This window comes from Mixophyes fleayi, chromosome 5 (genome assembly GCF_038048845.1).
Source record: "Mixophyes fleayi isolate aMixFle1 chromosome 5, aMixFle1.hap1, whole genome shotgun sequence".
In the NCBI taxonomy this organism is placed as follows: domain Eukaryota; kingdom Metazoa; phylum Chordata; class Amphibia; order Anura; family Limnodynastidae; genus Mixophyes; species Mixophyes fleayi.
The window spans coordinates 92,398,171-92,414,428 of NC_134406.1; the positions used below are offsets into that span (position 1 = coordinate 92,398,171).

The window sequence follows — 16,258 nt, forward strand, 5'->3', positions numbered from 1 at the left end:
TTAAGTTAACATCATCATCAACATTTATTTAAAGAGTGCCAGTAAAATCTGTAGCACTTTATATTTAGGAACAAACAACGTAATAAAACAATACTGGGTAATACAGACAGAGGGGTAAGAGAGCCCTGCTCGCAAGCTTACAATCTAAGGGACAAGGGGAGTTTGATACATGAGGTTCAGTGCTACATATTGCATACTGGTCCAGCCAGATTGCAAAGGTAAAAAGTACTTAGTGGGCTGTATGATCCAATCAAATAGCAATATTTGTCAAAGGGTTGTTGTGTTGTGTGAACTGTGTAAAGGGTGGTAATAGGATAATCTAGTGAGGTTAAAATGGTGGTTCATGAATTTGCTTGTCTGAAGAGGTGGGTTTTCAAGACTTGGAAGATTTGAAGACTAGCCGGAAGTCTTATTGTGCAAGGGAGGGAATTCCATAAAGTGGGTGCAGCCTCAAAAAATGGGAGCAGGTAATGTGTGCAGATGAGAGATGCAGATCTTGCGCAAAACGGTTGTGTCGAGTTGGAATATGTTTTGAGACAAGTGAGGACATGTATGTTGGTGCAGTTTTGTTGATGGCTTTGTATGTTAGCAGAACTATTTTATATTGGATTGGGAAAAAAACAGGCAACCAATGCAGACACTGATAAAATGGATCAGCTGAGGAAGAACAATTTGCAAGGAAAATCAATCTAGCCACTGCATGCAAAATAGATGGCAGGGATGAGCCTCTGATTCCAGAAAGATCAGTAAGGATGGATTTGCAATAGTCAATGCGGGAGGTGTGTGTATTTCTGGAAATGTCTTTTTAGATGGATGGAACATGATTTAGATATAAAGTCGATTGTGGCACAAAGGATAGTTCTGAGTCTGGGATAACACCTAGGTAACAAGCTTGTGGGATGGGATTATTTATCATGTTGTCAACCAAAATAGAAATATCGGGTAATTAGCTTCTGTTGATGGGTGGGAACATTATTAACTCTGTTTTTGAAAGATTGAGTTTGAGTTCGCGAGAGAACATCGAAGTTGAAATGGCAGAAAAAGTTCGTAACAAGGGACAACTCAGATGGTGAGAGATCAAGTGAGGCTAAATAAATTTTGGGTATTTTGTAAAGAGATAATACTGAAATTCAGTTGAGCTTATTAGTTTTCCAAGAGAATTGGTATTGATAGAATAGAGTTGAGGGCCAAGCCTTGTGGTACTCCAACTGATAAAGGAAGCTTAGCAGAGGTGGATCCAGAGAATTGAACACTGAAAGAGTGATTCAGATAGATATGACAGTGTCCTGAAGCCCTAGGGATTATAGCGTTTGTATGAGAAGAGTAGTCAACAGTGTAATATGCAGCAGAGGTCCAGGAGAATTAGAAGAGAAGTGATCAATTCGTTGGCAACTTTAGTCAGGGCAGTCTCTGTGGAGTATTGAGAACTAAAGCCTGTCTGAATAGGATCCAATAGGTTGTATGAGGAAAGCGAGTGTGAGGCGAGTGTATGCAATTCTCTCTAAGCTTGGATGCATATGGCAGCTGAAATATGGGACGGTAATTTGAGAGAGAGTTTGGGTCAGAATTATTTTTTACAGAATAGGAGTAATCACTGTGTGCTTGAATAATGGTGGAAAGATACAGAGAGAGAGCTTACAATTTTTAGTTAGGGGTGGGAGATAGAGTTCTACTTATTTGTGAGGATATAGGATCAAGTGGACAGGTGGTAGATCAGTTCAAAATAGGGTTTTAGAGGGTGCTGGGAAGAAATTGAGCTGGTTGTTTGACGAAGAAGATGATTCCATTTCAAGTCTGATTTTTATCAATCTGGTCCTTTTGATGTAGGAAGTAAGATTTTGGGCACTGATAGTAGTTTGAGGATTAGGGGTGGGCAGTTCAAAGCCTGAGAAGAGCGATTAGAAGTATGTTTGTTTATTTTGCAGTGTCCAGAGCTATACAATATGAGTGGTAGATAGCATTGCATGTGAGGAAACCATTAGAGGTACGAGATTTATGCCAGTGATGATCTACTTTGTGAGAGAGTGTCTGAAGGTTTCATATTGCTTTATTGTGCCATGGCTGACAACGAAGATGACGAGTCGCTGGAGCTAGTAGTTCAAGGGCTGTTGCTTGGGTTTGGGGAAAATGAGGTACTGCCATATCGGAAGAGGAGAATGTAGAAATTGGGGAGAGAAGGTGTTTGACAGAAGTGGAAAACTGTTGAATATTAAGGAGTCATGCAGAGAAAGGTTCAAACAATTGTTGATATGGTCCAGGGGGGCGATAAATCACAGCAACAAGCATAGAGAATGGGTTAAAAATCTGAATAGCGTGTACTTCAAAAGATGGGAATGCTGAGTGATGGGGCATTTGGAGAACTGTAAATGTGCAATGTGGGAGAGAAATAGTCCAACCCCACTTCCTTGTCTACTTTCAGGTCTGGAGGTGTGGTTGAATTGTAGGCCATCATGTGAAAGGGCTGCAGGTGAGGCTGTGTCTGATTGTGTAAGCCATGTTTTATTTTATTGCCAGAAGGTTGAAGTTATTGAGAGGAAAAGGTCATGTATGGAGTTAAGTTTGTTACAAAAAGAGTGTGCATTTCATAGGACATATTTAAAGAACTATGGAAGGGCCGGTGGAAAGCAAGGCAGGGGACTACTTGGTAATTATGTTCGCTTATGGATGGCTTAAAAATGATGGAGACCCTAAGGGTGCTTCGAAACGAGAAAGTTTTGGGATCCACTGCCTTAGACTGAATGCTAAGTTTTAGTTAGGATTAATATAAACTAGCTACACCTGTGCTAATTGGTCAGCTGATCAGAGAATTATAACTGAGGGATGGAATGAGCCAGAGGAAAATTAAAAGCTGAGGTTTGTGTACATAACTAGTTTGGACCTCAGTAAGTGTTAACAAAACAATGGAAGGTTTGGGAACGTCCAATGTGGGTGTCATTAGGAGAAGGCTTAAGGGAAAAGCTATAAAGTTCCATGGAGGAGTGAATTTGGTCTCTTGGATCCAGGAAAAGCTGTGGCTAAGTAAACTCTGCATCTCCAATCTGTCTCTGGTTCGCCTTAATTGCTTTTGCCTTTACTGTCCTGGCCAACGCTGGAGGTGTACAGAGCTGGCACAATGAGTGTCTGCAGGCAACAGTGAAGTATGGTGAAGATTCCTTGCCAGTTTGGGGCTGCATTTCGGCAAATGGAGTTGGTGATTTGGTCAGGAGTAATGGTGTCCTCAATGCTGAGAAATACAAGCCGGTACTTAGCCATCATGCAATACAATCAGGGAGGCATCTGATTGGCTCCAACTTTATTCTGCAGCAGGACAAGAACCCCAAACAGACAATGTCATTTGAAAACTATTTTCAGCATAAAGAACAAGTAGTCCTGGAAGTGATGACATGACTCCAACAGAGCCCTGATATCAACATCATTGAGTCTGTCTGATATTACATGAAGAGACAGAAGGATTTGAGCAAGCCTACATCCATCGAAGATCTGTGGTAAGTTCTCCAAGATGTTTGGAACAACTTCCCTGCCGAGTTTCTTCAAAATTATTTGGTGTGACATTGAAATCAAATGTGGTCACACCAAATATTGATTTGATTTAGATTTCTCTTCTGTTCATTTGCTTTGCATTTTATTAATTGACACAAATAAACTATTAACACTTCCATTTTTTAAAGCATCTTACATTGTAGCATTTTTTCCACACCTGCCTAAAACTTTTGCACAGTACTGTATATATGTTTGTATGTGGATATGTTTAGTATTACCAAGAAAGCCATGAAGGCTGCGGCGCTTGCCAAAGGGGACGGAGGTGAGGACAGTGTTAAGATATACCACAACTGATTGAGTGGTGCATATCTTTTTGTGACATGCTATTTGGGGAATATATTGACGTGCTCAAGTACCTACAGATGATTCATGAAATGTATGTGACATCTAGGCCCGATACCTGGCTCAATTAGGACTAGGAGTTCTGGCCCTAGTATGATGGTCATCCGAGCCTTATACTTTAAGGATGTCGAAATATGGCTGAAGGTCACTTCAGATGGCTGAGTTGGTGTCTTTGTTGTCGCTAACTGGTGGCCTCTGTGGTGGTGGAGGCCTGGCATGCCATTTCAGCAAGGGGGATATGATTTGCTTTCAATAATATCCAATGCAAGCGTGAACCGGTGTGTAGGTTCGTCCATGCCTGTTTGCGCTGTGGGGGGAGTCTCATGACCAATGCTTGTGACAAACCCGCAAAAGGGGGTGGGAATAGGAGCCTTGCACCCCCTGGCACTTTGTAAGACCGTATCCCCTATTGAATTTGTGAAAGTTGGACACTGACTTTCTGCGTTCTGTCTTTCAGAATAGGTTCTGCTTGCCTATTGAGGGGTCTTTGGCGACGTCCTGTGGTTAAAATTTTAAATCTGCCTTTGTGTATCCTAGGGTTTTGGCTGATAAAATGGTGGATAAGGATGTAGCATTGGGGCGCAAATGTGGCCCCTTTCCGGAGCCCCCGTCGAGGGACCTGGTGGTTTCCCCGATCAGGGTGGTGTCTAAGAAGGCAGCAGGGAAGTTTTGATTAACATTTGTTTTTTCCGCAAGGGCGTCTTTTATTGATGCTGTTCCGGTGCATTTTTATAGCATGTCCTACCAGTCCTTTGACTCTGATGGAGCGCAGTTTTGGGGCAGATGCTTTTTGATGAAGGTAGATATCGAATCGGCTTCACCCGTTGCACCTGGAATCCTTCCCCCTGCATGGGTTTTAAGCTGGGTGAGGGCTTTCATGTGGAGAAGTGCCTTGGTTGCATTGTTTTATTACCTGGGTGTGAATGTGTCTCATGATAAGACTGAGGGTCCCACGATCCTGACTGTCTTACCTCAGGATCGAAATCGACACAGGTTTGGGTCTGTGCAGGTTGTCTGTGGATAAAGTAACGAAATTGCATGTGCTTATATCCGAGGTGAGGGAGTTCCTGAGGGTCCTGTTGAAGAAGACACAAAAAATATTGGGTCTTTTCAGTTTTGCACGCCGGGTGATCCCAATGGGCTAGGATTTTTTGCCGCAAACTAGAGTGGAGAAGAGCAGAGCTTACACTTCCTTACTGTTGCATCCTGCTGTCTACTGAGATCAAGGATGGTCTGTGGGTTTGGGACATGTTTCTGTGGGATTCCACTCCCTTTGATATCCACTTGGGGGTTGCAGCTGTTCACGGATGTGGTGGGATTGGTCAGGTTTGGGGCCTTGGCCTGGTGATTGGACATCCAGCCAAAACTGATTAAATCTTGTCCACCTGGAACCTTTTCCCATTGTTGTAGCAATGAAACTGTGGGACCTGAGCTTCTGGGGTAAGCAGGTCATGTTCTGGTGGACATCTTCTGCATGGTGCACATGATCAATTGACAGAGTGCTTACCCCGCCCCTCCACCTGGACACTGGCTTGCTGCGACGGGTTGTGTTGCACTGCCTGTCATACAATGTTACCTTTTGTGCTCGGCAAGTGCCGGGTGTGGAGAACCGTCAGATTGACACCTTGTCCGGGGTTAATTTGGCCAAGTTTCAGTCTTTGAGGTTGTGGTGACCCTCACTAGTTCCCCATGTCCTGCTTATGTCTGGAAGATTTGTGAAGCCGAAGAAAAGGGTCTGGCTGTGTTAATGCTGGCCCCTGTCACACTGCATAAATACCAGTTGGCTTGGCGAGTGGCTCGTTTTCTGGAATGCTGTTCCTCGAGGTTGTAAAAATTGACATAGGTAGATGCTGGGATTTGTGTGGGCCTGTTATACCAGGTAAGTTGAAATCGGCGCTGTCCGCCTCTCTGGTAGTTGTATCTGTTTTTTATAATTGTGTGGTCAGATGGATGTTGCCAAGTGTTTGCTGATATCTCAGGAGCTGCATGGCTGGGTGAGGGAGTGTGACTAGCCCCACGATCCTTGTGGGCTAGCTGATGGATACGTGTATTTGTGTGTGTGTGTGTGGTAGCTTATTTGGCCCAGCTGTTACTATGTTATTCTTTGGGGCCTTCAGCGTGAGCGAGTTGGTTGCCTCTGGGCAGCTTGCTCTGTGTTATCAGGAATACTGGCTGAGCACATTCTTCTGGCACCAGGTTTCATCTCATGCAAAGTGCACCACTTCAAGTCGGACCATTTGTGTAGGGGGCAATGTGTTATTCTCTTGCCCCAGTGCTGGTTGCAACTGTTTTTGCTCAGCTGCGTCCAAGGGATGCGATGCTGTGGCTGGTTATTCATAATTGGTCTCCCCTAATGCAGTATCATTTAACGGTGGTTTTTAAGCACACGCTTGGACCTCCTGGGTTTGGATAGCGCTTAGTTTGGCGCACATTCCTTTAGGACTGGTGCGATCATGTCTGCAGCCGTGGAGGGGACTTTTGTGCTGTGCAAACAGGAGTTAGGCAGGTGAAAGTCTGCTGCGTATAGGTAGTATGTGCGGTCTGCTCTTCTATCTTGAACTCTACTTCTGTTTTCTTCGCACTCTCTGGGTAGACATAGGGCTTTTGTTGCTTGCTGCTCTTGGGAGCAGGGGCACAAAGGGATTTCTCCTGATTGGCTGTTGGCACCACAAGGTTTTGATGAATTTTACCTTTGCCTGTGTCGCCGGCTTTTTCCTTCCTCTTCCTCTTCTACTTTTCTTGCTTTGCTTTTATTTTCCATTCCCTTGCCTCCATTCCCTGTTGGCTTGGGGGGATGCTGTATTGCTGGGAGGTGTTTAATGTAGGATTGTGTTTACTGCCTTACAGTGCATGAAACTCTACTGCAGATCTGGGTCGTCGGCCACTCCTTTGTGTACTGGGCCGCTTTGTCACCGGGCGGCTAGTGATACTTCTTCCTTTCCACGCCCTGTGGATGGGTCTTGGTTGGGACAATGGGGGTTGTGGTGGCCTGGGTTTAGAGGGCTCCTGTCAAGGGATATTGCCAGGTGTGGAGTGCTCCATATCTTTGTTATCCACCTTGGGAGGAATGACTTTATTCATGTAAAATTGGTGGAGTTGATAGTGCGCATTCAGTCTGACTTAACATGGGTGCATGCCTTCTGGCCTAGTTTGCTCCTGTGCTGTTCTGACATAGTTCTCTGGCACGAGTGGCAGTCCTTTCCTGATAGGCGGGTAGTTGACTGATCCCATTGGGAGGTTAATGACAGGATGTTAGATTACTGGCTGGTATGATGCAGGGAAAGTGCTTCATAAGTATGATATATCATCAACTATGAGATTAGAGCACAGAAAGAAACATTTGGTGTTCCATACAATCAGGTGCCCTGGTGTTTCACATTCAGGATGATGACGATGCTTGGGCTGGCGCTGCAAACTGTACATTATCATGCAGCTACATTGTATTCAGTTAGAGGCAGAGCAGTATTTTAATATAAAATAGTCATAGAACATATACTGCTGTACTTGCTGATCTGATTCTGACCATATGGACCTAAATAAAGCCGTATGCAACTAATAATTAAAACACCCCTAGCTGTGGTAGGGTGGAATATTCCCCCCTGTAGTCAATCTTATAGAGGTCTTTCAGGGCCGGCCTTAACAGGACCTGACCCAGTTACTGTTGAACAGAGCTGTCACCTGGGGTGCAGGGGGTCTGAAAACTAGATTTGGCTTGGGTACACTGATGTGCCTCATTATGTCCAAATGCAAAAAATATTTGTTTTGCAGGATGAGATATTAAATTTATATTGTACACATGGAAAAGGGTACGTTTATCGGGGTGTTGCCTGGTTTGCAGGTGAGTGCAGAGTATTTTATTCTGCTGCGTGAATGGAGAGGTTGGTTGGAGGAATGTCAGCTTTTGTAGGTTGGCCATTCATCCTTTGATGGTGACATACGCTGGGACACTGTGTTGGACTACTCTCCTGAGCTAAAAGTTGCCAACTAGTGCTCAACACCTGCTAGATTTTACTGCAGCACGGTAGAGCCTTTATCCCCTACACAATGTATGTGCCTTATTCTGATAAACAAATGACTCTATGATTAGTGGTGTTTGCAGTGTTTGAGACTTTACACTGGTGTTTTGTACCTTGCAGACTTGTCTACACATCGCAAGCATTGAAAGTATGTTTATTAGTTCCACCTTGAAGTAAAGTAAGCACACAGTTGTTAGTGGTAGCTGAAGTTGGACATGATCCTTCCTTCTTTTTAAAATGGCACAATGGGTATCTTTCTTTTAGGATATGGTCTGTGCAGAGGAGATGTGTCCAAGTGAAGTATAAAGCCCAGGTGTACGATCCAGAGCCTTGTGGCTAATTGTGGTCAACTTCCCTCCATCCATGTTATTTCAGATCAGGTTTCTGAACTGCTGTTTATCTGTCATATTTGCTTATAGGGACTGTATTCCAACTACTACACTGAATTCCACTGTCTGCTCTACCCCACTGAACTCTGTGATCAATAAGCAGATAGTGGTGGTTCAAGTAAAGGCAAGAAATAAATATAAACTTGTCTTTTTAGAGCACTGATTGTTTTGTTTTTGTGTTTTTTTGTTTTTCACCTGATGCAATCTGGTTTTATTTCTACAGGTTACAAAGATATGCTTCACTTTGAAGTCTCCCTGCAAAGAGACTTGAAAATCTGCATTTCATTCCAGCATCCCAATGGTGAAAGTCTTTCCTGTGGTATGTATGCGCCTAATAAGCCTAAAACAAGTTATATTTCAATGTATATTACACACATCTATGGTCAATAGATACATCTTCCATCTTCTACCTATTTTATCCAGAGTCCTCGATCTAGAAAGACATATAAAAAACTAAAAAAAAAACTAGACAAACCAAAGAATTGCTGCTACTCCGTTCTCATCATTTCATATACACACAGAGTTCTCCAGTCACTGTAGAAGCATCAGTCAGACGATGATGTGGAGGGAAGAGCAGATGGTAGCATGGGGAAAGAGAGAAGTAATTAATAAGCATTTTAGTAGATTGCAGGCACAGTGCTTCAAATCGCTTACAAAGCTCTTGTACAGAAATCTCTAATTCTCAAGCATTCTGGATAAAAGGTCCTATACCTGTAGTTACATGAAAAGGGTATAAAAAAGGCATTTATTTAACCTAGTAGAACTGCACTGTGCAAAAATGATATTTATGTAAGGGATTATTTGGGTCTAGCTGCAGGAATTTATCATTGTTCATTCCTTGAACGGAGCCTTATAAACATTCTAGCACCAGATGATGCAATGATAATCTCATCAATATAGTAGGGGGGAGGGTATCCAGAAAGTTGTCAATTCTGGGTATGTCTGACTCAGTGCCGTAACTAGATATTTTAGTGCCCTGGGCGAGACAGTGCACCGGCGCCCCCCATCTTAGTGGGAGTGACTTTTGTTGAGTGGGTGTGGCCAACCTACTGTTGGGGTGTGGCTAGCACTTTTCCTTCTATGTGTCATTGATATTCTTGAAAGCTGTAAAGAGCCCCAACAATGGTGAAAAAACTTGTATCTAGAAGAAAACCTATACACACTATATATATATATATATATATATATATATATATATATATATATATATATATATATATATATATATATATATATATATATATATATATACACACAAAAACTAATAATTTGACTTACTGTCCTTCTCTCAGTGATGAGGTGCAAATGAAAATCCTGGTCCGTCCACTGTACCCTGAGACAGGTCAGGTGGCGTGTTTCTCCTTCTCTAGTTGTTGTACCTGGGCCTGGTCTGGGACACAGGTGTAAGCCGCTCTAGTTAGGAGTTCCAAAAAAATTGGCTTAAAACAAAAATAAAAGTAATATAGCGATTCCAGACAGTGCAGCCTTTTCCTGTACATACTACCCTCACAATCCCAAACAAAATGTACAAACAACACTCTTGGCAGAGTGAAAGGTGATGGTGTATTGGGAGAGGTACGACTCATCTGATGGTGATATCAGCCATATATTTTCCTGCATATTAAAAATATATAAAAAAAACATGCTTGAGATATATATAGGGATATCCTTACAAAGAACTAATGATCAAATAAGGTTTGAGGTTACCATAGGGCAGACTAGATGGGCCAAGTGGTTCTTATCTGCCGTCAAATTCTGTGTTTCTATGGAGAGATGCTAGCACGGTGTAGAATATTAAATTATTTGGTGTGCTGGGAATATAACAGAGGCATGTGGGGAAAAAGCACAGATTGTAGTATTAAAGTGACTTTGTTTTCCAGATTTTGCATATGTGACTGTGGACAATTTATTGCTTCATATTTACCTTCTCTTCTATACGTCTGTATTCTTCTTCGCTATTCTTCTTCTATATTCTGCTGTTTTAAGACAGTCCTCTTCTACCTTCCCAGTCCAGCCGCCGCTGTAGCTCCTGGCTCTTCTCGGCTCCTCTGAATCCACTAGCAGCGTCATGACGTCGTGATGGGGATAGAGGGCAGAGTCCAGAAGCCAGGAGGAGTCTGGTCACCCCCTCTACACAAATGCCAGCCATACTGTGACATGTGGCGGGGAGGGGTGAAGAGGAGGGGAGACAAAGGCTTTCACTTGCATGGGGGTGGCAGAGGCTGCTACACACAAAGGGGAGGGGGGCAGAGGCTGTCACATGAACACACACAGAGAGAGGGAGCAGAGGTTGACACATACAAAGACACATAGACACAGATGGAGGGGGCAGAGGCTGGCACACACACAGAAAGGGGGCCAGAGGCTGACACATACACAGAGGGAGGGGGCAGAGGCTGGCACACACATACACTGATGGAGGGGGCAGAGGCTGACACACACACACACAGGGAGGAGGCCAGAGGCTGACACATACACACTCACACACAGGGAGGGGGCCAGAGGCTGACACACACACACAAAGGGGGGACAGAGGCTCTCCCAAGCAGAGAAGGAAAGGGGAGGAGACAGAAGTTGTGACACACAGGGGGATGTGTTACAGAGACAGAAGATGTACAGAGGTGAAGCTCCGCCCACTTTCGGATAAGCTCCACCCCCTCCGAAGTCCGTGAAACTGGAGGTATGCCGCTGTCTGTCACACTCAGAGATGGGGCGAATTTGAGGGAGAGAGACTGTCCCAGGGGAGGTTAGAAGAGGAGGCTCACATATTTAGTTTCCATGGGTGGAACCTGAACAGCATGGGCTCGCTGGCACTCTGCAGCCTGCATTCACAGAGCCAGGACACAGAGGCAGGTAGCGGGCGGCTGCTCCGCCCCCTCGGGCTTGCGCCCTGGGCGACGGCACAGCCGGCACCACCCTAGTTACGGCTCTGGTCTGACTCACTTCATTCTCCCTACTAGGGACCTGATGATTTATTTATTTTTTATTTTTTTGGCTAAACTCTCAATGGCAGGATTGTCTGTTATGTAGATGATGAAAAAAAATGTTTAATTAAAACTACAGTGGTTGTGCTGTTTTATCATTTCTATGCTGTGAAGAAGATCATATTTTCAAGATGGTAGCTACCATCTCTAGCAGGGTGAAGTGTACATTTGTAATTGTTTGTATGTATGTGTGTGTTTATACATCCCTATTTATGGTCTGTGTTTTTTTTGATTATTAAATTGATTTTATTACACATAGTTAGGACCAATAACATTTTAACTGGAACTCTGCTTTTAGCTTATATATGTGTGTGTGTGTGTATGTGTGTATATATATATATATATATATATATATATATATATATATATATATATAATATATATATATATGACCTTTTGGTTCTTTTTTCAATACAGGTATGCAATACAAACTGTTTTTAAATTACCTGTAATGTTGTGCTTTGATGAACAATGATGCTATACATTTGGATATGTGAAAATGAAATTCTATTTCCATTTTTTCCCTGTGCAGTTGTTGTTGATGTCTTGTGCTCCAGAAAATTAGCGTGCAGTCTATACACGAACGCCTCAGACCCTCCCTTGCCCTGCAGCATTGAATTTATAACCAAGGTTCTGGAACGGTAAACTTGGATCTTGTATTACCTATGTTTAATTAGTGTATCATATTTCTAAAGCCCCAACATATTCCGCAGCACTGGAGTGGGTAGATAAATGGTCCGTATTGTAATCAGTGTATGTTTATTTTGTGTGTCACAGTGACGGCGGGAGGAGTCACAAGTATGTGTGAGCAGGGAAAGTCTTCAATGAAAAACAGTATATATTTGACATATCATCCAAATCACACGTTTTTAAATTCTAAGAACAGTGGTTATGATGTGCCTTAACGTTTAATATTTTAAATGTTTGCAGTTTAATTTATCGCGGTATTTGAACATGTAAAAATGAGCTACAAGACAGGTTTAGTATGTTGGCAGATGTGTCACACTCACAATATATGAAGTCTGGAATCATGAACTAAAGAATTGCAGTCTATATTGCTGGATGTCATCTGGTTAAGTAGTCTTGTTTCTGTACCTTCTGTGCTCAGCAGAATAATATGCCAGACTGTACAAATATAATAACTGGCACAACCATAGGTCACAATTTATTTAAACACCTCAACTTTAATAAACCATTTACCTGGCTTCCAGCCTGTAGGACCCAGTTGCATGCAGACAAGGCAAGTCATCTACTCCCATTGGTCGACAGCCTTGCATCCCATATGCCAACGCTCCCTCACTGATAAAATACACAGGGTTTGTGTATGACACTGAAGGTTATTATAGAACCACATGTGGGTTCTGGGCCAAAATGCCATGAAATTGAAAATATTTTATTGTAGCCTGCACAGTACACACAGGCTTTAGCCCCCACTGGGACATTTCTCCAGGCACACACTGTTGTCTATTAAAGCTATTTTATGTTCGCTCCGCAGCTCCGGTCAACATTGGGTTTTTTTATAACAAGATTCAACTTGTGTTTCACTGAACATTTCTAAAAAAGTTTTATAAGGAAAATATCACGGATTAAAAAATTATCTCAAGTTAATTTATAAAAACTTGACAAAAGAGGTTTTGAGATAACTAAAATGGACATTCAACATGTAGTTGTGTTATTTATGCTAGAGTTTCTGTTTCATCTTTTCTCTGACAGTTGTATGTCAATTCCCATCACTATGAGAAGCATCTTCAAGAAGACAAACAAACCAGAGATTACTCAGAAAATGGAGACTTTGTATGCAGACAGCGATGGATTACTTCCTCAAGCTTCAGCAGAATATCCACCAGAAGCTGTAGCTGATCCATCACATAATGGACCACAAGAAACAATGTCAAAATTTGAGAATGCTCCTGTTAATGAGGTCTATGACCCCAATGAGGATTTCTTCCCTGAACCCATTGGTGTTATCCATTCAAATGATGCTCTTGAACCAAGCCCATGTCCCACTCAAGATCCAAACTCCAGCTTAACAGAAGACTCCTATTTTAATATTGCAGCAGTCAATTCTAGTGCTATAGAAGAGCCAAATTCTAATCATGCTGAAGAATCTTACTCTAGTCTTGGCGAGGAGCCAAATTCTAGCATTGAACAGGAACTCAGTCCTATTATGGCTGAAGTCCCCAGTTCAAACACAGAAGATGACCCAAGTTCCAGCATTACAGGAGAGTTGAGCTCTAGCATTACAGAAGAGCTCAGCCTAAATTTTTCTGGGTACATGATGCCAAAGTCCGTTCCTGAAGAGGAAACGAACGAATGCTATTAGATAATATATGACTTTTTGTTTTTCCCTCACTATAAATAAATTGTGGTGTTAAATGCAATGTCTTTTTTTTTTTTTCTTTTAAAAAAAACTGCTGTAATTAAGAATCAGTGCTACCTCATTACACGTTCGTTCAGCTTGGGTAACCTAGGCAATCTAGCTCGAATATCCCTGCACTTTCATTAGTGTTGGAACTGTTGCTGTTCTTGATATGGCCACCATTAATGATGGTTCAGTGGGCAGTAAATAGTGTGTGCTGTAACAGGTGGAGTGAGACCCACTCTGTCTCTCTATTTAATAGATAATCTGCATGTGTGCAATTATAGATGTTTGGCATAATGTTACTAGAAAAATATTGCCACCTGAGACACAGAATATTAATTCCTGAAATTAACCTGACGCCTGACTGTGCCTGTTGCAGTGTAAGTGTGTGTGTGTGTGTGTGTCTCTCTCTCTCAAAAAAAAATAATATATAAATATAATTATATATATATATATATGTGTATGAATATATATATATGAATATGAGCAAGATACAGTGGTCGAAGTGGAAATTTAGAAGTACTGGTATGGAACTTTGAAATAAATGGCTGGGAGCTGCCTAGGTTCCCCCAAGGTTTAGGGATTTTGATAAAATTAATCTAAAATTAATTTCACTCTCATTTAACTCAGTGTTTCCCAACCCTAGTCCTCAGGTGCCCCTAACAGTGCAGGTTTTCCAGGTGACCAGTGATATAATTAGGACCACCTGTGGAATTTTCAAAATGTCAGTCAGTAATGAATACACCTATGCCCCAGCAAAGTGACATGGAAAACATGCACAGTTAGGTGTACTTGAGGACTAGTGTTGGAAAACACTGCTCTAACACTATATAGTATAATATAAAACATATTAAATGATGTGAGGCTATCCACCTGGTGTCCCCCATCTCTCCTCTGTCCAATTACCATTCCTCTGTGTTCCTCCACCTCTCCCTCCTGTCTCCTTTTGTGTACTTACATTTTCCCTCATATCTCCATAATATTATAATAAAACTTTCCAAAACACATGCCCTCTCAGAGGTATTAAGTGAAGTGAGAGCAGGAAAGAACCCTGCCGCAGATACTGTTCAGGGCCTGGAAGCCCTTGGAGCAGAGTGTGTGGTAGTGGGTCCCAGATCCACTGTGTATGAGAGTGGTTAGGAGCCCCACTAAGGAAGTGTAATGCCTGCAAGTAGGTTGGAGCTACTGTCCAACTACAAAGCAGCCTGGCAGTGGATCCGTGCACCCAGCAAGCAGTGTGAGATTTTGGGCTAAGATTTGAGAGCGAGTAGTGGGTCCCAGCCCCACAGAGTACGCTGCAATGGGTTGTAGCCCAACTAGGAGTAGAGTGGGTCCTAGCCCCACAGCGAGTAGGGTGGGTCCCACCATAAAGATGGCACCAAAGAAGGGAGAGAAGTGTTATAGGTCGCCTGGGAAGATGGCGATCCTAGATGAAGGCGCTGCAGTAAGGTTCCAGTATGTGGAGCCATCACCTTCACCAATATGTAACAAGTGCCCTTATCCCTGGGAGCACTTCTTCGATGTCTAGGCAGAGATAGGAGCCGGCATCCAGGAGCAGATTAGAGCCTTCATAAAAGCCTTCTTGCAGTGCCAATCGGACGCTATAAACCGAGACCTGACTGAAGAACCTGAGTGGAAGATGATCATTAAATCAGTCATCTGGAATTTATGCCAGCTGCTCAAGAGACCCAAGCTTCTGCTTGAGAAAATTTGAACCTGCTCAGTGTTCAAAGGAAAAGCCATCTGAAACAGTGTTGAATCCCAGCACTCATACCAAGCAATCCAGCCAGGCTACCGCGGGGCATGTCGCTTATGCAGAAGTGAATGAGCAGCAAGAGTCTTGGTCATCAATCCCGATAGATCCTTTGGAAGGGATGGACAGGATGGCATTAGTAGCTGAATGTGAACTGCGGGGTGTTCTCTATTGGAGTCATAGGGAAATCATCCAGAACCTCAATCGTGATCAAAAAAACCCGGTCAAGGCTTTCAGTGACTAACGAAGGTGGTTTCTTCAGCCAGGTTCCAAGATGAGTCCCCAGGAGCAGCTGGAATGCTTAGAGGAGTGTTTTTTGAACTGGCACAATAAGAGGTATCAGATTGGGGACAGCTCAATAGCCCAATCTGGCAAGACCAGTGCAGACGAGTAGATGCCAAAAGGCACCGGCTGCAACAGCTTCTTTCACTAGCCGAAGAAGCGATCACCCAGCCTTTGGAGGTCAATCCCAAGGATAAAAAGCTCCATCCGGCTGCTGTTGTTATGGGGTCAGCTACAGTGAGGCACCTTGTTCACCAACCAACATGGCTGGGGAAGGACCGCGTTAAAGTGAATGCTGGGAAGGAGGCAGCTAAAGAGGAGAGTCTGCAACCAGCTAAACTGCTAGTTACGTTGGGGAATGCCGACTTCGACCAAGTGGATGCTAGGAAACACCACCTGCAACCCCCTCCCTCCTCCCTGGGGAAAGGTCACAGTGAAACTCTCAATGACCAGTTTGAGCTGTTACAACTGGCCATTTGCAGGCTTGGAGGATGAGGACTTGGCAATTGAATGCCAACCACTGGCTGTCCTGTACGTTACACTGGAGGAGGCAGACATCAAATTGGTGGATGCCAGGAGGCACCGCCTGC

General features: G+C 43.2%; 1 protein-coding gene across 1 annotated transcript in view; it reads left to right on the top strand.

Moving 5' to 3' along the window:
• The window catches only part of LOC142157700 (mediator of RNA polymerase II transcription subunit 1-like), a 74,645-nt gene extending 61,051 nt beyond the window's left edge, over window positions 1-13,594 (top strand). Inside the window, exons 15-17 of the mRNA XM_075211280.1 lie at window positions 8,511-8,606; window positions 11,804-11,912; window positions 12,985-13,594. Coding sequence (XP_075067381.1) covers window positions 8,511-8,606; window positions 11,804-11,912; window positions 12,985-13,594 — 815 coding nt within the window. The remainder of the gene's footprint in view (window positions 1-8,510; window positions 8,607-11,803; window positions 11,913-12,984) is intronic.
• Window positions 13,595-16,258: the final 2,664 nt, after the last annotated feature.